Source organism: Rhipicephalus microplus, chromosome 1, assembly GCF_043290135.1.
Source record: "Rhipicephalus microplus isolate Deutch F79 chromosome 1, USDA_Rmic, whole genome shotgun sequence".
NCBI classification, from domain to species: Eukaryota; Metazoa; Arthropoda; class Arachnida; order Ixodida; family Ixodidae; genus Rhipicephalus; species Rhipicephalus microplus.
Genome location: NC_134700.1, coordinates 219,226,676 through 219,251,225, shown reverse-complemented (window position 1 = coordinate 219,251,225; position 24,550 = coordinate 219,226,676). Strand labels below are relative to the sequence as shown.

The following is a 24,550-nucleotide window of genomic DNA, read 5'->3' as shown; positions in this document are numbered from 1 at the left end:
GCGGTATTATACGCGAAGGTCACGTAAGGCAAGATCCGGTCCCATGTTTTGTGCTGTACGTCGATGTACATTGAGATCATGTCTGCGAGGGTCTTATTCAGTCGTTCAGTAAGTCCGTTAGTTTGCGGGTGGTACGCAGTTGTCCTTCGGTGTCTGGTGTTGCTCAGTTTGAAAACTTCGTCCGTAAGCTGCGCCGTGAATGCCGTTCCTCTGTCCGTTATTACACTGGAAGGAGCACCGTGTCGTAACACGATGTGGCGCATGAAAAATTGTGCTACCTCAGAAGCCGTGGCTCGTGGGATCGCCTGGGTTTCAGCGTAGCGTGTCAAATAGTCGGTCGCGACGATCACCCATTTGTTGCTGTCCGCAGACATAGGAAATGGCCCGAGAATGTCCATGCCGACTTTGTCCAACGGCGTGCAGGGTGCTTCAATGGGCTGAAGCAAACCAGCTGGCTTAACAGATGGTTGCTTTCGGCGCTGACATTCCCGACAGCTCTTTACGTACTTCTTTACGCTTGCTGAAAGTCCTGGCCAATAGTACCTCTCGCTCACTCTGGAAAGTGTCCTTGAGTAGCCCAGATGACCGCATGTGGGTTCGTCATGGCAAGCGAAGAGGACGTCGTCTCGCATGTCTCGAGGAACCACCAGGAGGTAAGCACGATTGTTCGAACGAGCGTTCTTCTTGTACAGCACACCGTCTCGTAGGCAGAACGACGTCAACGAGCGGGATAAATGACGTGGTATGATTGCGCCCTGGCCCTCTAAATGATCAATGATTGGACGAATCTCTGCATCATCTCGCTGTCGTTTGCTCAAGTCTGATGAGCTAATGGCGCCCAGGAAGCTTTCGTCTTCCTCTGCTTCCTGACTGACGACATGAAGGGGCGCGCGTGACAGTGTGTCAGCGTCTTCATGCTTACGGCCGGACTTATGAACGATGGTGACATCAAATTCCTGCAGCCGCAAACTCCACCGTGCTAGCCGACCTGAAGGGTCACGCAGGCTTGCCAACCAACAGAGCGCGTGATGGTCCGTCACTATCTTGAAGGGACGACCATAAAGGTACGGGCGGAACTTGGTGATTGCCCACACGACTGCGAGGCACTCTTTCTCCGCAGTGGAATAATTCGCCTCGGCACGGGATAGAGAGCGGCTGGCGTAGGCTATCACTCTTTCGATGTCCTCTTGACGCTGAACGAGCACTGCACCGAGCCCAATGTTACTAGCGTCGGTATGGACCTCCGTGTCAGCATCATCGTCGAAATGAGCGAGAACGGGCGCTGATTGCATGCGCTGTCGCAGCTCATCAAAAGCTGCTTGTTGCTCGTTTTCCCAGGCAAACGGCGTGTCGTCCCTTGTAAGACGAGTCAGAGGTTCTGCTATCTGTGAAAAGCCATGAATGAATCGGCGATAGTAGGCGCACAAACCAAGGAAGCGCCGGACGGCTTTCTTATCAACAGGAGCTGGTAATTCGGCAACAGCGGTAAGCTTGTCCGGATCGGGACGGATTCCTTCGGCGCTAACTACATGTCCAAGAAATTTTAGTTCTTTATAGCCGAAGTGGCACTTCTGTGGCTTTAGTGTGAGGTCCGCCGATCGGATAGCCTCCAGCACGCTGCGCAGGCGTTGAAGGTGCTGCTCAAACGTGGTAGAGAAGACCACCACATCATCAAGGTAGACAAGACAAGTCTGCCACTTGAGCCCTGTGAGGACAGTGTCCATCATTCGCTGTAAAGTTGCCGGTGCTGAACACAAGCCAAAAGGGAGCACTCGAAATTGGTATAGGCCGTCTGGAGTCACAAAGGCTGTTTTCTCACGGTCTCGCTGATCTACTTCGATTTGCCAATACCCGCTTTTGAGATCGAGAGAAGTGAAATAATGGGCACTACGAAGTCTATCCAGCGAATCGTCGATACGTGGCAGCGGATACACATCCTTTTTCGTCACGTTGTTAAGCTTTCGGTAGTCGACGCAGAAGCGTAGCGACCCGTCCTTCTTTTTGACAAGTACGACTGGAGATGACCACGGGCTGTTAGATGGTTCAATAACGCCATCGTCAAGCATCTCGGTGACTTGCGTACGTATTGCTTCACGTTTATTGGCCGACACGCGGTAGGGGTTCTGGTGTATCGGATGTGCGTCCTCGTACGTGATGATCCTGTGTTGAGTGATGGACGTCTGGCGGATCTTTGAGCAAGTTGCGAAGCAAGACCTGAACTCGAACAAGAGCGCTCGTAGTGCAGTCTGGTTAACGGTGGACAGATCAGGATTGATGTCAATATTACTCATTGACGTGTCGGCGGTATCCACTATTTCCGACGTGAAACAGTTGGTGACGTTTGCTACTTAGTGGGCAAACGCTATCGAAGTGCCACGGAAAAGATGTCGATGCTCATTGCTAAAGTTGGTTACGAGCAATTCAGATCGACCATCAGGAAGGTGTATTACACTTCTAGCTACACAAATGCCTTGCTGCAAGAGGTGTTCTAAATTTGTCTCAGCCACCACATCGCCATCGCCCAAACCACAGCATGTTACGTCGACTAGAACACTTGTTCGTGGAGGAAGCGTCACACTCTGTTCAGAAATACGGAGTACGTCGACACGCCTTCCACCATCCTGCACGTTGATTGCTCGCTGGGCTGAGAACGTGACGCGGCGCTCTTGCAGATCAATGATAGCTCCATTTTCTTGTAGAAAGTCAACTCCCAGAATGACGCCACGGGAACATTCGCGTAGAACAAGGCAGCTTGCTACGAATGTGTACCCTTGAATCTGTACTCTAGCTGTGCAGGCACTCAGTGGAGTAACGAAGTGGCCACCAGCTGTCCGAATCTGCGAGTTATGCCACGGCGTGATGACTTTCTTCAGCTGCGTTGTCAGTTTCCCGCTCAGCATGGAATAGTCTGCGCCGGTGTCCGCTAACGCATTAACTGCACAACCATCAATTGTCACTGCTATGTCGAGTGAAAGTCGGCCATCCTTTGCAGCAGTATGTGATGTCGGACCGGTTTCTGTACAGTTCTGCGTCAATAGGAGGTCTTCAGCGCTTCGACGTTCAGCGACCCCGCCCCCAGAGGTCGCTTTGGCTAGTTTTCCCGGCGGGGGCTGGGAGACCGTGTGGCAGAATACCGCTGGGGCGTTGATGAAAATCACCTCGGTGATGGCGAGCGCGACTGGCGCCCGGCAGATGGTGGTGCATGCTGCTGGGAGAGGTAGTTTTCGATGTCGCGCGGTCTCTGGCCGTAACGGGGTGGCGGTGAGTACGCAGAGAAGCCGCGAAGTCCAAGACGGCGATATGGGCACTGGCGGTACAAGTGATCAGCTTCTCCGCAGTGAAAGCACAGAGGCCGGCGATCAGGTGTGCGCCAAACATCAGACTTTCGAGGAGACGTGCGCCGATCGTCGATGTACTGAACTGGTTGCACTGAACGATGGACGACAGAAGCACCAGGGACAAAGGCCAACGGTGGTGGCGTGTACGTGCCTTCGTAGTACGGTATATGCTGCGCTGACTGTAGTGAAACAGCAGGAACAGGATGGACGAATAATGGCGGCGTTGCAGCAGGGCGTTTCAACGCTTCCGCGTAGGTTGTCTCACGGCGGTATTCAGCAGGAGCTGGCACAGCTGTATCATGAGGCAAGGTGTCCCGGAGGGCCTGGTGCAGCTCATCCTTGATCACAGTTGCAATAGAGTTGACTGTAGGATGAGGTGTTACACCAGCCTTTTGTAACTCTTCACGTACTATATCACGGATGAGTTCACGTAGACAGTCGTTGTTGGTTCTAGTGGCGGAGAAAATGTCGGCAGTAGACATGCCACTGACTTGCCTGTCGTATTGGTTGGATCGCTGCTGCAGCATTTTTTCCATTGTCACGGCCTCGGACAAGAACTCCGCGACCGTCTTCGGAGGACTTCGCACGAGGCCAGCAAAAAGCTGGTCCTTGACACCGCGCATCAAGTGACGCAACTTCTTGTCCTCCGTCATTCTTGAATCGGCCCGTCGGAAGAGGCGCGTCATGTCTTCGACGAACGTGGTCACAGTTTCGTTTGGCAGCTGGACGCGGGCCAGAATAGCTCGTTCAGCTCGTTCTTGTCGATCAGCACTGGCATACGTCTGCAGAAGTCTACGAGAGAATTCAGGCCACGTCGTCAGCTGTTCCTCTCGGTTTTGATACCACGTACGTGCCCCGTCTTCGAGATAGAAGTAGACACGACCCAGGTTTGCCGCGTCGTACCACTGATTCAAGGTGGCTACGCGCTCGAAATCCGCCAACCAGTCCTCAACGTCCTCGTGCTCCGAGCCATGGAACGAACGTCGCCGGTGCCCGTGGGCTTTCCAACGTGTAGCGGTTCGACGTCGTGCTTCGCGTGCCGGTTGCAGAGGTTTGCACCGAAGCGCTGGTCATGTTTGTCGACGTGGTGGGACCAGTATTGTCGGCTTCCGGAGACAATCCCCTGATTCGGCGGCTGGTCCGATGCACGGGAGTATTGACTGGCACTGGACTCGTATCGCGGCTTCGTGGGGGGGTCTGCAGCATCCGTGAGACTACCCAGCACTTCCACCAGTTTGTCACGATGAGTCACAAGTACAGGGGGATTTATTAAACCACCAGGTAGCTAGCACTAGGACGATGCGTCAGTCGTGGCTGGCTCTCGAGCAAAGAAGAACGCGATCTTCTTTTTTCCTCCAGATTTAGAGCCGCTCTTGCTGTCAACCCACTACGTGCTGGCGGCACTATCTATCTATCTATCTATCTATCTATCTATCTATCTATCTATCTATCTATCTATCTATCTATCTATCTATCTATCTATCTATCTATCTATCTATCTATCTATCTATCTATCTATCTATCTATCTATCTATCTATCTATCTATCTATCTATCTATCTATCTATCTATCTATCTATCTATCTATCTATCTATCTATCTATCTATCTATCTATCTATCTATCTATCTATCTATCTATCTATCTATCTATCTATCTATCTATCTATCTATCTATCTGTCTGTCTGTCTGTCTGTCTGTCTGTCTGTCTGTCTGTCTGTCTGTCTGTCTGTCTGTCTGTCTGTCTGTCTGTCTGTCTGTCTGTCTGTCTGTCTGTCTGTCTATCTATCTATCTATCTATCTATCTATCTATCTATCTATCTATCTATCTATCTATCTATCTATCTATCTATCTATCTATCTATCTATCTATCTATCTATCTATCTATCTATCTATCTATCTATTTATCTATTTATCTATCTATCTATCTATCTATCTATCTATCTATCTATCTATCTATCTATCTATCTATCTATCTATCTATCTATCTATCTATCTATCTATCTATCTATCTATCTATCTATCTATCTATCTATCCAGCCGCCTACGACAACAGGGTACAAACTCTTGTAAAGTGGTACTGGTAAAACAATGTTGGGTAGGTCTCTATACAGCCTTTTTCGTTTTACTCCCGCTAGATATTCGCTGGAAAAACGGGCGAATAAAAATTGCATGCACTGACGACATCTTTTGAATAACCATAAAATGCCCCATGCACATAGTCCGAGGTGACAACGAGTGAAGGTAGAACTTTTCCGAGCCTTATCTGAATAACTGCACGTAGAAACGCGTTTATTGTGTCTCACGAAAACATAAAGCGACTAATGACCTGTCTTAAAAAGAAATGTGACAGACTGAGACCAGCGAACCGAACATGACGAAAAAGATTATACGATTAGCGCGCTTCCACACGGATCTTCATACAAATAATGCAAACATAAGGTGAAGCTTCTGCACGTTTATACGCGAGCAATGTAAAACCTGTAATGTGTACCAAAGTTTAGAGACAAATAAAAGATTACATATGGTGGCCCGCGTGAAAACCGAAAAGTTTCATCCTATATCTTTATCTACTTTTTCACGCATTTCAGGGGCTTGCTGCCACCAGTACGGCACACTGTCACAACGAAATTCTAGTGCTACGCCTAAATATTTCGCAGGCTGATTCACCCGTGGCATGTTGGCAAAAACGTTCGGAGTGGAAGGCCAATCCCCTTGCCAATAACCCAAACATTTTTCCCAGTTTACCGAACTCCCACTGGCAGTGCAAAACTGTTTTGCAATATGGACTACTTCGTTAGCACTGTCGCGATCTGAACAAAAAAGTGCCACTTCATCAGCATAGAGGCACGATTACTTGCAACGTGCCTCTATGAAGTGACGTGTTATACCGTGTTCTGTGGATAAAAGTTTAACAGAAATGGGTGCTTGTGAAAGTGCCAGAGTAATGTGAACTCTTACCATCGAACTGTTCATTGACATGTTATCTTCTTTAGTTGTTTTGGTTTGCTAATTGTCTTCCTTTCTTTCTGAGTTACATTATTTTAACCAGTCTTCCTCTTATCGTTTTTTTCTTGCATAAGAGTATAAAAAAGTGTGGCCGAAGTGTTATATACCTATAAGTCTTGACGCAATCAGGTTACAAGAAGAAAAAAACAGATAAGCAGGATGATGCTGAACACTTTAAGAATTAGGAAGGTCACTGAAGCAACAACACCTTGTGCTTTCTGCGGAAGCACTTTCTGCAAAATTCAAGGTTCATAATTTCCGGCTTAATACTTATTCCTTCCAAAGCGTCTAACGTGTGCTTTAAACTGCCCAAGTTCTTTATAGATGAACCTTTGGAGGTTGTTAAGCGTGACATTCATTGAATAATTTTTTTCTTTTGCGCAGGGACGCGGAGACCGTCCGCTCAGTGCTGGCCGAGATGCAAGAGTTCATGCCTCACGAAAGTAACTGTAAGTCTACACAGCGGTCGAGTGCATCAGTTCTGTTTATAAGAAATAACCAATATATTTTTGCTGTTCACGTTGACAATTGTCCACATGATGTAATAAAGAACAACAGAGCTTATGATTATACTTGAACTATTCAGTGCACAAATATAGGTCACTTGATAACAAAAACAAAAAGGAACACAATAGGCTATGATGCAACTGTTGTCTCTGGGCATCTCGTGTGTTATTTTTGTTTTGAAAGGCCGTTGCATATATGAGTACTCGTTTGTATTTACCTAAATACAACATCTTTCAGTCACTTATTGTAGTTTGCGAGTAACTAACGCAAATCCACACAAAAAAACAGGACTTCCAAGTATTCATTTTTTTTTTCATTTGAGGAGGATCTTCTCAGCCGAACGTCGTGAGCAGCGTTAACGGCATTGTTTACTTGCTTGATTGATACGCTTTTACGTCACCAACTTTTTTTGCAAAGCTGTGGTGAGAAATATGTTTCGGGATTGGGCTCACTTGTTGAAGGCCTTGAAAAACACCTATTTTTATTAGTTATCACTGTTAAAGCACCTTCTCAATCCGAATCCCGAGGTTGGGCGGACCAGATAAGTGTAGCCACTCGCCTGGTTGCGGAGCTGCTTATGCGGTTCTTCGACGAAAGACGCCTTGATCTTTTACAGCGGAAGTGCTAAACTTTCAGATGAGATGGCGTTTGCACGTGCTGGGTTGTTCATTGTTTATGTTGCAAATAAAAGAGGAAGAAGGGACGGCGGACACAAGCACTCGCCGTGGGCGCTGGCTCGTTCAGTTCCGTTTACCTTGGATGTAGCCAGACGATCGGGTCCGGGTCTCCTTCGTTTCTTACGCTTCGTTCCGGTGCCGAAACCTAACCGTTCGTCTGGCTCTCAACTTCGACAATGAACTAACTCAGAGTACAGCGCGGCTTCTTCGGGGCACCCGTCACAAAGGTCATTTCAATGCTCGATGCCCTTCTGGCCGACCCAACGACTCCCACTTTCAGGCTCCAGGAGCTCCTCGCAAATATCGTCGCGAAAAACGCCCACTTAATGCACCTCGACAGAAAGATCCAGCCTTATCTTCACTACGAGGACTTAAGGCGGACCTGATCACAGCCAGTGGCTTTGAGGACAAAGTCGTTTGTGCTCAAGAGAGAGCTCACCGCGCAACCGAGTCGTGGCCACCAACCCCACCAGCATCGGCTGCCGTCATCACCACTGCACTCCGTAAGCCTCGCACATTCAAATCTCAGCCCGCCTCGACATCGAAGCAGGCAGCTACTTCGTCTTCGTTCGGTCTGTCGACTGCTCTTGCTTCGACGTCGAAGCAGCTAGGCCGCAACTTCGCCTTAGACCGGCCTCTTGACTCCACTCGCTTCGACGTCGCAACAGGCCGCCACTTCGCCTTTGACCGGCCTCTCGGTTACTCTAGTGTTGTATTTAGAACATACAGAAACGATGCATCTGATGCCTTAACAACATTCTCTTTATTCTCCGATCCCATGTGTTCATCCTCATCTTTTCTATATACACCATTTTCCCGGCTGATTAAAAAAAACTATCGCTTGCGTAGCACATAATCCCTGAGCTCCAATGCAGTTTTTTTCGCACTCGTCGGCTCTTCCGTGATGGCTGGCCGGATATTTTGTTCTGCAATGAAGATGGCTCTGACTGCAGTGAAGATGGTTCGCTGGTTTGGATCCCTTGCCCTGGTGTAGGTGGAAAGTCGCCGTGTCGTTCACTCGCAGGGGCACTACCTTGAAAAGGTTCGTCTAATGAGGGCAGATTCCAATTTATAAGGCCATGCCGACTGCTTATCAGCTTCCCTGCGCCTTCTGGGTGTACTGCTTCAAATTTGGAGAGTTCCGTATGCGACCGTCTTCCAAACTAAATGAGGCTAGCCCTTGTTGCTTAATAATTTTCTTCGGTTCCGAAAAGTGCGAGGATATTTTCCCGTGAACAGATGAATTTCTCCCACAGACATGGTCGCCGATGGCAAAATTTCTGGTGCGAGCTCCACGACGGCAGTTAGTGCAATGTTTGGAAGAAGCTTGTTTTTGTTAGACACGCGGACGCAGCCGTTTAATTGACTCTGCTGGATTTTCGTGAAATGAAGAATCCGGTAATCCAACAATGCTTAAGCGAGTTCTTGGAAGTCGTCCGTGCAGAAGAACGGCGGGTGCCACTCCCGTTGTGGCATGAGATGTGCAGAGGTAGACGCCCAAATAGTCCGTCACGGCGACACAGATATGCCGCTCGTATACTTCTATCTGGACAACAGATTTGAGGGCTCTGTTGAATCTTTCTACGTGACCGTTTGCTTGCGATGGTAGACAGAAGAAAAGCAGTGGCGTATGCCGCGTTCCTGAATGAACTACTCAAATTCAGATGAGCTGAATTGTGGTCCGTGATCCGAAACTATTTCATTCGGGTAGCCATAACGAGCAAACACTTGTAAGAAGAAGTTCTTGACCGTAGCCGTAGAAACTTGTCTCGAAAAAAAAACAAACTTCTGGTCATTTGCTGTTATAATCGGCAAGCGTCGCTACATAACGGCAATTGAAGGAAGCTTGCTCAAAAGGGGCAAATAATATCAATGGCAATTGTCCCGCAGGCTTGCCAGGGAAAGTTACTGGCTGCATAGGGGCTGCATTAGGCCGTGCAGATTTGTCACATGACTGGCAAACAAGACATGTTTTAACCAGTTCTTCTACATGACCATTCATTCGAGGCCACCAGTAGATCTCTCGCAGTTTACTTTTCGTACGACTGATCCCCGGATGCGATTCATGCGTGACTTCCATCAAACGACGAGTAGGGTAGTTGGAACTACGATCCTTTTCACCTCGGTAAAGCAAGTTGTGCACAATCAATAGTTCGGCATGCACAAGAAAATGTGGTGTTAGCACCGTTTCCAGAGATTTTTTTTTCAGGTCAAGATGACGAAACGAAGCCCATGACTTTTGTGATTATCTTGTCAGATGCACTCACTGCTTGTAATTCTGCCAGGGTTAACATTGGAGAAAGCAGGCAAACAAATTGATCGCCAGTGACCTGACCAACTTCTCCGTGTAAATGCAGGCGAAAGAGTGCATCAGCCACCACATTATCACTTCTTTTGTGGTACTCTACAGTGTAGCTGTAGCACAGCAGTCGCGCTGACCGATGTGAAATGCGCAATGGCTGATGTCCAACACCTTTAGTAGACAACTAGGTAACAAGGGCACTATGGTCAGTTCACAGAACGAACGGGCGACCCCGAAGGTACACGTGCCAGTGTTCACAAGCGCAAACTCATGCTCAGACTTTGTGTTCACATGCAGAATATTTCCGTCCTTATGGGCTCAAGGTCCGGGAGGCAAAGGCAAACGTCTGTAGAATTCTCTTGCTCTCTTGTTGTAGCACAGCGCCTAGCCCATATCCAGAGGCATCAGTCGTGACGATGACGGAAATGTTCAGATAAAAAAAATGTAGAACCTTGCAAGTTGTCAGCAGCGATTTCAGATGAACAAAACTCTCTTCGGCAGCCGACGTCCAAGCGAATGGTTCCTTGTCTCAAACCAGTGCCCGTAGAGGTTCCACAACATCAAAAAATGGGAAATGAACTTGCGTAGAATCCTGCCAGGCCAAGCGGAGAACAAGTTCATTTATGTTTGAAGGCGCCGAAGCTTCTTTCACCACTTAGATAGATGACGCTAGCGGAAAGAGTCATTTGCCATTCACAACATGCCCCAGGAACATGCCAGTTCTATTACGTCGAAAACGCACTTCAGATTTAGTTTCAGGCCTGCTTTAGAAAGTCGCTGCAAGTTTTTGCGAAGGTTTGCAAGATCGTCTTCTCTAGAACGGCCATAAGCGATAATGTCGTCTATGTAAAAAAAGTACACCTTTGCACCCTTTCAGTAGGACATGCATCGTTTTCTGAAACGCCGATGGCGCTGAAGCTAAGCCGACGCATACTCTTTTGAAGCGAAAAAGACCGTAGTGCGGGATGAAAGTAGTCAGGTCACGACTTTCAGGATCTAGTTTAAGTTGAAGGTAAGCAGACGCCAGATCCAGCTTCGAGAATCGCTTGGCGTCAGCTAAGCTGTACAACAGCTCATCTGTCTGTGGTGGTGGAAAGCTATCAACAATTATAGCTTTATTAGGCTCTTTCAGATCAACACACATTCGTATTGAGCCATAATGTTTCCGAAAAAACCAACTGAGAGGCATCAATGCGCTTGATTATGCCTTGAGCTTCATGTTTCTGCAGCTCAGCCGACACATGCTCACGTAGGGTAAACGACAGCTGTCGTAATTTGCTTGCAACGGGTGGAACGGACTCACAAACCTTGACTTTGTGTTTGAATCCTTTGGCATGTTTGAGCTGTTGGTCAAAGAGATGTTCATACTCTGAACGTAACTCAGTTGGAAATGTAGGAGTGCTGGAGGACAATGCAAGGTACTGTAGTGATTTACCTCCAATTCTCATCTGCAGTGCCGCAATGGCGTCTAAGCCTAATACAGTGGTGCCTTCAGATACAACATACACAAGAATGCAAGCAGTTCTGTCTTAAAACGCAGCTGAAGTGACAAAACATTCTCGAACTGTTATCTTTGACTTAGAGTAGTCGAAAAGCTGACAGAGGTCGACTTCAAAGGGCAAGTGCTCACAAAAAACTGAAGATAGAGTTGTTGAGACGAAATAGTGACAGAATATCCCGTATCAACTAGAAACAAGATAGTGTGACCTTCCACTGCGATGGATGCGTAAATGCCATGCTTGTGTTCCTTGAGAACATAAGCTGTTTTGCCGTTACACTGAGAGCTAGTGTCGTCATCGTCATCGACTTGCCGAACTTTCGCAGAGTATCCAGACGACCTGAACATAACGTCTAAGTGCCAAATCTTCTCGCAGAGACGACATCTGCGTCGACGAGCCTTACACGTAGGATTATTTTCAAGGTGATCAGCCGCCCACAACGATAACAAGCTCGAAAGTTTGCGGTGCCGAGTACAGGATACCCCATTGGTTTGACTTTGCAATTAGCAGAACATGTACATTCATTTCTTCGTTCTGGAGGCAGAGAAGAGCTTTGCGCTTTTTTAACGTGGTGAACTGAAGCGTCGTCGCAAAATTCTTTAGCTCGGCTCACGGCTTGTTCGTACTGGTTAGCGAGTGTAATAGCTCGTGACAGCGTCAGTGAGGAGCCTTCAAAAAGTAAACGCTCATGTGACTGGTGATTCGCAATCTTCGAGACGAGCTGGTCGCGTAACATCTCATCAGCGAGACTTCCAAAACTACAGTCAGCGATGAGAATTTGCCAAACAGGGACGTATTCTTCCACTGTCTTACCTGCGTTCTGAGCATGGTGACTGAACCGTTGTCAAGCCACGATGACGTTGACTGAATGGTTGAAATTGTCCGAAAGCAAGGCAATTGCAGAATCATACTCATAGTTTGTCGAGCCGGTGTCACATGTACCTGACGAGCAGAGAAAAGCGGTGGTAGCAGAGCCACAATGCAAGTCCGCCGGCTTCAATGTGAAGAAGATCCGCTGCATCTCCATGCTAAGACAGGTGAGCAGGATCGCTTTCCGGTGGTCGGCTGGAAGATCTCACGCTCCAGAAGCCACCGTGTAAATCTGAAAGGCCTGCTTCCACTGGTCCCATGGGACAGCCATATGACCAGGCGAAGGCAGGAAAGGCGGTTGTAACCCCGGAACGCTCATTGTGATGTTGTTGTAGAAATAAGCAGGAACGTCGCTCATGCACGGGTTGAAATCTCGTCGCCAATATGTTGTATTTAGAACATTGGTTGGTTGGTTGGTTCCTCAACACCTTGGCGCAACCCACCTAGAGGGATAGGCCATGAATGGGACGGTGCCTTGCTTTTTAAATTAATTCACTTCTTGAAAGAGGGGGTTGGATTAATTAGGTAATATAGGTAATTATAAAAAGGTATTAAATTTCTAAAAAACCTTGAAAAGAAAACATATAAACGTACAAACATTATACATAAAACAACTGAAGTTACTTATTTTTAGCATTCCATTCTTTTAGATTCTCGTAAGAAATTTGTAAGAGCGGTAAAAACGCTCCTGTGGCTGAATCCAAATGCGACTGCGCCAAATGAAAGAATCACCGGAAGTGTCAAGTTTAAGTCCAACTTTCGTAGGGGTTCTTCTAGTAGATTTTCCTTTTGAGTTTTGAATTTTCGGCATGACAAAAAGAAGTGCTCCAAAGATTCCCTCTCATTACAATAAAGGCACAAAGGCGACTGTGCCAGACCCAACCTGTGAAGGTAAAAGTTCAACCTGTGAAGGTAAAAGCCTCGACATCGCAGCAGACTGTGACGTGTTCGTCCGGTCAGTCGACTTCTCTCGCTTCGACGTCGCAGCAGGCCACGACTTCGCCGTCAACCGGCCTCACGACTCTCACGTCTCGTCGTCCCAGCGGGCCGGGACATTACTTTCTCCAGTCTTCCCGACTGCAACGCCAGTACCTCGCGTCGAACTAACCCAGACTACGCAGTTCGTCGCGCACAAGCATACACACAACTGACCTCGAACCCATTCCACTAGTTTAAGGGTTTCGGATACACGCAGAAAAAACTGTCGCTGTCCACGCAATCCACGATACTTGGGTGCAAGGACTTCTTTGGAAGGAATGCCATGGAGAGATCGATGGCTAAAAAACCCCAGGTGCATCATGCGCATCAACTCCTAAGATCTGGTTTCCCACAACCGGAGCCACTGCTTGGTGAGTCCGTCTTACTTTCATGGCCCACATGACGAACTCTTGTACTATCCGTCACGCGGCACCGTGTGCCTTCAGGACTTGCCCCACAATCAACAGTACGTGGAGTCCTACTACTCTTCCTACACGTTCCTCAAGCCCGATCCTAGCAGCAAGGTCTCCAGTTCGTCTTCTCTCAAGCCCAAGCAAGTCTATGATTGGGAGTGTGAGCAGCAGTGCTGCTACAAGCCGCGCTCAACCGAGTATGTGCACCCATGGCCGTCTACGACGCCACCACACATAATAAGATGTCGCCTGACGCCAGAGACCTGCGTTGTATAAACAAGCGCCACATCACACAGCTCCAGCACTACGCCGCGCACATCTTGCAGGGATCTGGCGCAAACGAAGGGTCTCGCGAAGAAGGAGGCACCGTGATTGACAAGTCGTTGAGAGGCTCCTGCAGTGATGTCTCGACAAACTTCCACATGGCTCAGAATAGTGCATCGGAAAAGCTCAGTTTGATGCACGTCATCGTTAGTGATGCTGGTATGGACACCGACAATCTGCGACCTGCCACACAGCACGTGAAGGAACCTCCGCTGCCTTCGAAAGCGGCCGAAATTCCCGGCCTTTGCGAGTTCACTGCCCGACGGAATCCGGATGATTCGGAATCATCGTCGTCCTCGTCGAGTAAGGAAAAAGAATCTCTGTCAATCCCAGAGTATTCATCAGATTCACCAGCAGACTAAGCTCACGCTAAAGACTACCTGACTCTCGATGTGGTCAAGCACAGAATGTTCGCGCAGCAATTACGCAGGCTTCGCAAATAATACGGTAAACATTTGACGATCATGAATGCTAAGAAGTACGCGAAATATGGAAAAACCTTGAGAGTCTACGACAGCAGGCCAAAGTCAGACAACTCCGACCACAAGAAGCAACGTAAGAAGAGCAAAAGCCACCACAATAACGTTTTGCATTGTATCAAGGCAGCTCGTAGCGCCAAGCATGAATGCGAAGCTATCGTGTCACAGAACGAACAGCTCAAGATATCACACAAGGTGACTACGAAGTATTCTGGACATCATAGCGGGATTGAACGACTTCCCCCGTAAGACAAGCCACCGCCTCCCCAAAGGCATCCATCGTAGCCATCTAACAACCCCACCCTTTCTATCATTCGCACCTTGCTCACCAATGTGTGCCTCAACTTCTCCCGCTGTGCGCCCGAATGTTGCTGCGAGTTTGCCGGCCACGGGAGTGTGTTGGAAATTAAAGAGGGAGAAGGGGCGGTGGGCACGAGCACGAGCACGAGCCGTGGTTGCTGGCTCGTTCAGTTGTTCCCTTCACCTTGGATGTTGCCAGACGATCGGGTCCGGGTCTCCTTTTTCGTTTCTCACGAACAAGAGACAAGGTGAACGCAGGACGAGTGCTTACACTGTAAAACCTGAAGTACGCGCTTGTCCTCTGTTCACCTCGTGCCGTAAGGGTTTGGTGCGCTATGGTTTTTGTAGTATGGTGTCCATTTTTGCAATGCCGCCATACCTCGACAGAAAAGTGGACGTAGATGTAGATACTAAACTTGTGGCTCACACACACCCTGGGGGATCGCCCAAGATTTGGGTAGCTTAACAAAAACAAAAAAAGAGAATGTATATATTTAAATACTGGCGAAAAAAAAAGAAAAGTGTAATCGTCATGAACCGGAACGCGCTTTCTTCGTCCTCCTCTTCGCTCCGGGAAAACACGTGCGGACTTATCCGGCACGAAGGCAAATAATTCTAACTGGTGAGGGAACGAACACAGAAAAAAAAGAGATATAAAAGAAGGGGTTGAGAGAAACTCTTGGAGTGGCGGGTATTCGAAACCGCGCACCGACAATTCTTGGATAGCGTCATACCCACTTGGATATCCAGGCACACTAGCAGAAGATAGCATAGCCTTGTAGGGGATTATATAGCCTTGTAGTGAATAGAATAGCCTAGCAGAAGATGAATAGCCTTGTAGGAGATAGCATAGCCTAGCAGAGGATAGCATAGCCTTGTAGGGGATAGCATAGTCTAGCAGATGATAACATAGTCTTTTAGGGGATAGCATAGCCTAGCAGAGGATAGCATAGCCTAGCAAGATGGTAGCCAAGGGAAGCGAGGGCGAGACGTACTGAAAGGAGGACGGGAGAGAGTAAAGCATAGTCTAGAAAGAATAGGAAAAAGAGAAAGGAACAGAAATAAAGAAGATTAAAGAAACAAAGAAAGAAAGAAAAAAGAGACAAAAACAGAGAGGAAGCGATGTATAGAAAAAGGGAGGGAAATAAAATGAAAGAAAGTGAAAGAACGAGCTTTTTTGAGGCGGGGGAGTGACCGGTATGAAAGGGCCAATTGACTTTGATAGGAATTATGAAATAGCGAAACTTAGCACGCCTTGACAATACCTAGCATTACATGGCATCACTTAACAAAGCTGAGCGACAATCTTAGCCAAGCCTAGATTAGCTATCAAATCACTAATTCCACTGTGACCCAGCCATGCGTTACGCAGTGCAAGATGTCTATATTTGTGTATACTTTCTTTTTTATTCTTTCGTTACATCATTTCACACTTCTTTTATACTGCATTTCTGTAATGTAATCTTGGATAACAACTATGTTCACCATCCTATGGTTTTCTTAGATGTTTAGGAATTCCGAAATGAAGAATTTTCTTGTTTTATTTCCCCCTGTGTTCCTAAAGCTTGTTGATCTCTGGTCGTTTCTTTTTTTCCTTTAGGAATGAGTGCACAAACAATTATTCGTATGAAGTTGACAATCGCTGAGTGAGACTACCTCATCTCTCATCTGTTAGTTTAATCAGATACGCTCTAAAGCAGTGCTCCTCGTCAACGCTGTCTCGGATTAGTTATACCACCCGAATCGCAGCACTAGTTGACGCTGCCACAACCATTATATTTCGTCCGTGGCGCTCTCATGTCAATGCCTTTTTCTCACCTGTTGCAGGCAAGAACCTCATCGAGGAAGGGCTGTTCAAGTGGCGCCGGAAGGGAGGCCTCTACGGGCAGCTGGGACACCACCTCTGCTGCCTGTGCCGTTCGCACATCAGCTAGCCCCGCTGAAAATGCGCGAGGCAAGAAAGACCTCTCTTTCATCCGCAGAGATACAAAACTGCGCGCTTCGCAAAACGATCGTCAGCGAATTTTGAGCTTACTGGATCCCATGGAGCTGAGCCAAACGCGGACGTTGAGTTGTGCCCAGAACGATAAAATGATAGCGAGATATTTTTTACTTGTCGTATAAAAAATCTGCCACTTTTTTTCCTGCTTTCTTCCGTGATCTTTCATAGACGCTGTCACGTCCATAAACATTTTCCCGAGAGCCGAAAAAGTAAACGCTCCTTGCCAGTCATCAAAAATGAGTAATCCTTTAGAGATTTTATAGCTTTCTCAACTATAACACGAGGGTGACTTAGAAATTGATGCAGCGCGAAGTTTTCGTGGATATTGACATTGTTTTTAGCAGTGATAGAAGCAGTGGAGCTAATTAAGCTGTCATAATATGAATTATGCTGATGAGTACTTCAGAAGCAGAGTAAATTGAGTTTTATTTTTTGTGATATCTTTTTGTGAGATAAACCTTGCGGAAACCTTGCAGGGCTGCATTAGAAGGAAAGGAAGGTGAAGGGTTGAGTAAAGAGTCTGCTATTGTATTGGACCCTGCTTCGCCTCACTCTCCATCATTCATCCCGTTGATATGCTGTCTCTTTTTTTCTTACACCGTGCAGTCAATAGCGCCGTTTGCCGCACGTGGCGTTTTTCTGTCGCGAGAAACGCGGTCGGCGTTTCTCGCTCTCAAGCGTGCACGGTTAAAATTGCTATGAAGTGAGCAAAACAAACAGCGTTCTCGGCTTGGCGTTGGCGTTTCACAGTGGCGTATCGAGAACACATTCCTGATGTTCTTGACAGACGTCCAGCTAGCGAGTGGTCCAGAGTTAAAGTGACCAACCAGAGTGAGGCAGGAGCGGACGGGAAAGCGGGGTGCAGGGAGGAAAGAGAGCGAACGGCGAGAAATGGAGCGGTAAAGCACTGCACCTACCCTTTCCTCCACTCTATCGCACCACCTGCTCCGGTTGCCAGGCGCGAAAATAAGCGTGCGTGCGCCCGCTGCTGTTGCTATGAAATAGGGAGGGAGAGCTGAGAGACCACCGCGGACGCCGGGAACAACGCCGGATGCCTGACATAGCCCGACTAAGAAATGCGCTCGTATTTAAAACTTGGAGGACGCTCGATCGAGTTTTGCCTTCAGGAGTAGAACGCAATAGTGTAATCAGGCCCCATGTGCATTGCCTTTAACCATGCCACAAGGAAAGGAGCGTTCGCGCGCGTAACACTGGCCGTTTCAAACTATCCCATGGAATGTTTACTGGTTGCGAAGTACCCACTACGCCATACTTCTTCCTTTTGCTAATTGGCGAAATACCGAATGCTCGTCCGTCAGGTTAGACGCGCACTTGCGCAGCTGCACACTTTGTAATGGGTGGGCAGTTTATACCATCAACTCCATTTTATCACTTGGTGCGAGTCGAGGATTCTGCCACGCAATATTACACGTGCTTAAGAGACTCCTTCTAATAAGTGGCATTGATGTAGTGTTTTTTCCGTTCTTTTTTTTTCGAAATCAGTTTCAAGCAATACTGTGACTCTGCGGTAGCAAAACTTCTTCCACACGGACGGCTTAGGTCTGATTCTCACTTCGCACCGAAAGTTTTTATTATGTATTTATTTGCATCTTTATCAAACTTTTTGTCACGAACACGATGCTGATTTTTTGCTCACAATGAACGGCATTGCCACCAACGTGTATACCAACTTGGCCTATGCCGGAACTTCTGCGAAACAACCTCTTCAACGCTACCTGTCTGAAAAGCATGGACAAACGTATATAGAGCGAAAACGACACGCAACCGTTGAAATATCTCCCTTTGTGAGTTTTTTTATTGTGTGTGAATGCGTGAGGATTCTGCAAGCCGTGATCTCGACTCGTCAGCTAGCCGAAAAAACCTCCCTCTCAAGTTATAGGTTACGTGGGTAAAAGCCACGTAACCTATAACTATGTGCCTCTTTTTACGAGGTGATTTCAAATGACTTCTCGCCCAGAGCAAGCTTCAAAGTGCGCCCACATACGCACGATCTGGTAACAGTATTCGCGAGCATCACTCGTGTTTTCCGCTCCGGCTAACAAGCATTGTAGCTTTACGGTATTTAATATATAGCCTCCTAAAGGAAAATCTGACGTTCAAATGATCACCTTCCTATCGTCGAAGTCAAGCGTTAAGTTTCTTTTCGTTCTATTAGAGTCCAAGCAGATGGCGAGAATATGGTTCGGCCTTAATGGAGGCAGGCAGCTTCACTCGTGAGCAGGACTGTAAACGTAATCGAGGTTTTTTTTTTTTTGCGAGAAGTCGCAGCTGGACTTGATTGCCGTACATAATGGGAACAATGCTGTCTACGGCGCGAAAGAGATAAGAAGGGGAACAAGGGTGTACACGAATAGGAGGGAAAATCCTTGAAAGCTTTTGCGAAAAAGTGATCGGCATGACGGCGGCGAGGCAGAAAAAAACGAGGCGGCAGTTTCCCCCCAAACGACGGTCATCATTCGCATAAATTGAACTAGAATTGCCGCGCGCTAAGTGGATCTCCTCAGTGAAGAGATCAATCGACTCAGTGAGACGATTGCTTAGCCATCTTTTTTCGACGAATCGAGTAGCCGCAAAGGAAGAAAAAGAAAAAAGAACTTGAAATGGCCGATGTTGTAAAACGAAGTGGTAAGGAAGAGGTAAGTAGATGCTCACGACATGAAAGAGCGTTCTGATGAGACAAAAATGCATGCGCAACCTATTAAAGAGAGAAGCAAAGAAAATGGAGAACTCTTTATCCAGTCGAAGGCTCAGCTCATCAAGATTTAATTCACGATGACGCATTTGCGCAATCATCGTTTAATGCCCGGACACGCTTTCAAGAGCTTAGAACGCAAGAATATTACTGTTCGTATACGTAGTCTCGTCCCGAACCATTCATGCTATACTAGCGTTATAAACTTGATTTATTCCTGTATGTGAGCTTTTTTTTGTCCTTGAGGGTATACGCCTATAAAACGTTTGCTGTTAGTTTCACTTGAAGTGTAAACTGGATTTGAGAATGGGATATTTATTTGGTACTTTTTTTGTTTAGCTTTGGCGTAATACCTTTAAAGCTGTTTTTCTCGATGGTCTGGGAGATATATATCAACAATGTGATGGAATAAGTAAAGGTTTGCAGAGCTAGGGAGCGGAGTAAAAAAAAAAACCTTCCACGAGAGTGTCGAGAATTTCATCCGAGCTAATCCAGACCGATGGCTACGCAGTTTAATGTTTGGCCTGGTATACATCATTAAGGTTTAGCAACTCGCATCTCTTTCCTTCTACATTTTTAATAAGCAGAAAGTGTTGTGTAATACGTAACTACAATGTAAAAACTGTATATTAAATTCAGTTGAGGCCTCTTACTTTTACTCTACTGCCCAAAGCTGCTTCCTCAAGTTTTTTGTTTGTTGCTAGGGCTTTCTTGTTGAACTATCGCTTGCGAAAAAGCAAATCTAAATAGATGTTTCAGGTCAGATATCACGTCATTCACCTAAACCTCCTCTTCTCTCAAAGGGTTGAAAATCCCAGGGAGTAGTTAAGCCCACCCAGGGTTTAGTCAAGCTTTCCCAGGGCTTTCTGTCAGCTTAAGTTTACTCTTGCGTACTTTGAATATTCATCTCACAGCCCTACGCGAAAAAGCTTAATGAACTGTTTATGAGCGACTGCGAAGTACGCTGTCGATCGATCGCCTTCTAAACTAAACGGTACATTTTGTTAGTGCACATGGTGAGGACGTGTTTGGAGGATGCACGATCTCAGACGATACATGCTATTCACGGCGTAGCGCCCCAAATTGAATGGTTGTACGACATCGTTCTATTGGGGCTTATGGTTGCGATGCAGCTAATTTATTAGACTGCAGTGTGGTTGCGGGCATGTAAGTACAAAAGCCGGGATAGCAAACTGTATTCGAAGAACTTCATGCGCTCAAACGATGGTGCAAGATGAATTAGATTGCTGATATTGGATGCAACTCTCTTGCCTTACTTATAAGGGCCAGCATTCCATTGCGTCGGTTCCTACTACCGTAGGTGTTCCAAAATCGAAGGGGACTCTTTCGATTCTCGCAAAGTATCAAGCGAGTATATCGGCTGCTTGAGCATCAACTGGAGAGGTCTACTTCGGAGGGAAATATATCATTACTATGGCTCGGCTCGGCAGCAATTCCCACTGTTTCAGAACAAGTGTTGTGTCTAATTGCTCTTAGATTTCTCCACCCGCCCACCCACCGATGCTTTGAAGACAGACGTGCTTGCAGAAACCTCTGGTCAACAGATGTGATGAGCCTGGTCATCCCAGGCGCATCGTCGAATAAAACAGGAAAAAGAGTGGTGAGAATAAGATTTAATGAAACGTATTCGAGAGATGTGAAGAAGAATTGGAAAGCGTTCGCCTTCGGCTACGCCACTTACCTTCAATAAGAGCTCAGAAATATGGCGCTTATATCCCTAAAATTATTCATGCATATGAAAAGTAAGGCGTCAAAGGAACCAATCAGTTGCAAAGTTGGATTTGGAAGAATATAGTCTATATTTACATATCTGAGTTTGCGCGAGACAAAGCAAGTTCACGTGGCACGGAATCTTTTTTTTTTCAAGTTCCAAGTTCCAAAGGTGGCCGAAAATCGTGAAAAGGAGCATTCACGATTCCAAAAAGCTCTTGACGTGATGCTCATTTCCCGCACCTGCGGGAAATTTCACCTTTTGTACGCTAATAAGAAGGGGCACTTTCTCGGGGTGGGGGGTGGGGAATGCCGACTGAATCGACAGAAAAGGAAGTGTTCCGTACCTTTTCATTAATTCAATTTAACACCGTTATTGCTATACTACCGTTAAGGACAATTAGGGGCATCTATGTTTTGAGTGGCGCAATTGTTTGTTAAAATCGTTTGGTAGGACTTATTCGCATGTGAGACATTGGCTCACTCGTTTGTTTTTTTCTCAAGAACTGGATAATTCATGGCGCTTTTATTTTGCAGGAGCGACGTTTCATATGAGAGAAAAAAAAAACTCTTTACAGCTTGTTATGATGTAGATAAGCTTTGCCTTTTTGTCTTTATCACTTCTGTTAAAGTACATTCACACTGCCTAAATATGTTATTGGATAAGAGTTCACTTCTCATCATCACTCCTCTCTCTTCTCTTTCTTTCCTATTTTTTTAAGGTGGCTCAGCAAGTAAGAGGTGGCGTCTAAGCGCCGAAGCCTCTCGACCGCAGATGTGGTCCTGCCACGAATCTTGCTTGTTTCAACCGCCCAACAAGCAGAGCTATCAGCACGGGATGAAGAAAGAAAAGAAAGAAAGAAAACAACGCCCCCTTTGCCAGACACGTAATACTCTATGGGACTATCACACCATACATTCACACACAGGGACTGCTCCTTCCTCGCCATCATCATTGGTTATGCAGCATTGACTTTTTGTTTTTCTTGGGTGACAATTTGTGTGTGCGTGTGTGTGTGTGGAAAGCGACGTCGAACCGATGTTGAAGTTATCAACACGAAAGAATCTACTCGTGAATTTACTTACGAGCAACGTATACCGACACTTTACAGTTTTCTGCTTAAGAATGATTCTGCCGATCGAATGTCATGAAAATGTTGTAATGAAATTCTTAAGTTTTCTGTTTGTTACAAAAAAGCATGCTTGCTTTTGTAACTGTTCGTCTAGATGTATGTTGGCGTAAGATGCAAAAAGGTTTAGGATGAAAATAATGCAGTGAGTTACATGAGTATAGCTCGAAACCATCAATATAGCTCCTAGGCAACATCGTGCTTACATACACAAAAACGCAAGGAGAAGTTCACTATAATTCCAAATGCCGTATAACTCTATCAGTTAACATACACTGCTATAGCGCAATCGGATCACTAATAGTTGTCAAAGATGCACTGAAAAAAATTGGATTGTGACACTGGCATGTATGCAGAGATGACAATATGTCGCGAAGCTACGGTACGTGAAATAGCGCGTTCAGCAGAGTCATCCGATCTATGTCGAATGTCAATTTCAGCAGAAGGATCTAACCAATTGCAGGCATGGCATTAGCATTAGTTTACTTGTCGTTCGATTCCCGGCTGCGGCGGCTGCATTTCCGATGGAGGTGGAAATGTTGCAGGCCCGTGTACTCAGATTTGGGTGCACGTTAAAGAAGCCCAGGTGGTCAAAATTTCCGGAGCCCTCCACTACGGCGTCTCTCATAATCAAATGGTGGTTTTGGGACGTTAAACCCCACAAATCAATCATCAATTAGTTTACTTGTCGTATTCACTAGTTTTTGTTAAATGCACAAATCTATCTAATTGTGTCCGTTGCTGTCAACGCAGTGATTATCTGTATTGTGAGACTCATATTTAAAAAAAAGTGTGAGCGCATCTATTGGCAAATATTTGTGTTGAAAAGTTTTAGACGCATCGACGTGTATTAAAGTTGCAAGAATGCGTTATTATCAAAATACCGACTCGCATTGGTACGTTAACATTGTCTCAAAGGCACCTAACATGTGACGTAGGCATTTTTGTGTTTAAACAAAAGTCAGGAACACATTCTGTCGCGGATATCATGTGATTCACTGATATAGTGCTTAAGGCAGAGTGCTGAAACAACTTTACTAACACCTAATTAGTTTGCATCAAGCTTTTGTCTACCTAGTGGTAGCACTTGGATGCGGAATATTGAGCTTAAGTACAGGTAGACAACGGTATCCTTCTGCGGCTCTTGCTGTTGATTGCCCAGATGGATTGAGAGCATGTTACGTAAGCAGAACTAAGCTTTAATCTTAGTGCTTTTAAGCACAAGTATTAAGTACATCATTTACCTTATTCTAATAATCAGGTACTTTATTATTTCGCTTTAGTGGTTACTCTGTGAAAATCAAACAAAACGGTTAAGAAATTCTAAACAAGTAAGTGCACAGAACATTATAGCTACTACAGCGCGGCGCGCCGCCATGGCTACCAGAGATTGTCGAGGCCGCGCACCTACGTAAATGATCATTTGGACCTGCGAGCCGGCCCCGCAGCACATTGAAGCGACCACACTTTGTACAGGAAGCTATCAGGCGAGAGGTGCAAGGGAGAGATAATAACAACTGCTAGCCCATTACGCAGCAGAAAGATCCCACAATTTTTTTTCTATACTCCGAGCAACACGCGATCGCAGCTTCCCCATACTCTTTGCCGTACCGAGCGATTGTGCGATAACGGTGCGATTGTGCCAGCCACAAGTCCCTTCTCGACGACCGAGCGTGAATTTCCTTTTAAGCACCGCATAGGACGCACGCTACGCTTCGGCACGGACACGCGAGGCTCGCGCTCTTATTCCGCACGATTCTTCACGTGGCGACACGACTCTTGACCACAAACGTTTCATCTTAGCTGTAGGAAGCCGCGCATAGTTAAGTGTTCTCGCACGAAACCTTTACACACGTATTCGCCAGATTATATACGATATCTCTTATCTCTTATACACGAACGTAGATAGCGTTATACATTTCACTTACTCGCAGACACACCTATGTCACGTCCACAACAGCTCCAGGTCGGGGCTCCAGGAAGGACAACAAATTTTAGAGAGCTTAGCGCATTTGTACACTTTAATCTATCGTAGATTACGCTTTGCAAGCAGAACTACAGGTAGCAACTCTTAGCACTTTATCGGTATCGACGTGTTTTTCTATTGACTTCCGAGAGAAAAAAAGCAAAGTTAACTTATGAGCATGCAGATGATTATCGAGTGTGCATCTCACGGCCAGCCAATGTTCTTTGCGGGTGACCCGAAAAACAATGGTGTTGAATATGTTCCGCGGTGGATATGTGATTTCTTGATAGGGCTCTCGTCCGAGTACTATCAC

General features: G+C 46.5%; 1 protein-coding gene across 1 annotated transcript in view; it reads left to right on the top strand.

Moving 5' to 3' along the window:
* The window catches only part of LOC119167000 (uncharacterized), a 98,810-nt gene extending 76,734 nt beyond the window's left edge, over window positions 1-22,076 (top strand). Inside the window, exons 5-7 of the mRNA XM_075868188.1 lie at window positions 6,731-6,795; window positions 16,523-16,649; window positions 21,864-22,076. Of these exons, the coding sequence (XP_075724303.1) occupies window positions 6,731-6,795; window positions 16,523-16,629 (172 nt within the window). The 3' untranslated portion in view covers window positions 16,630-16,649; window positions 21,864-22,076. The remainder of the gene's footprint in view (window positions 1-6,730; window positions 6,796-16,522; window positions 16,650-21,863) is intronic.
* The last annotated feature ends 2,474 nt before the right edge of the window (window positions 22,077-24,550 follow it).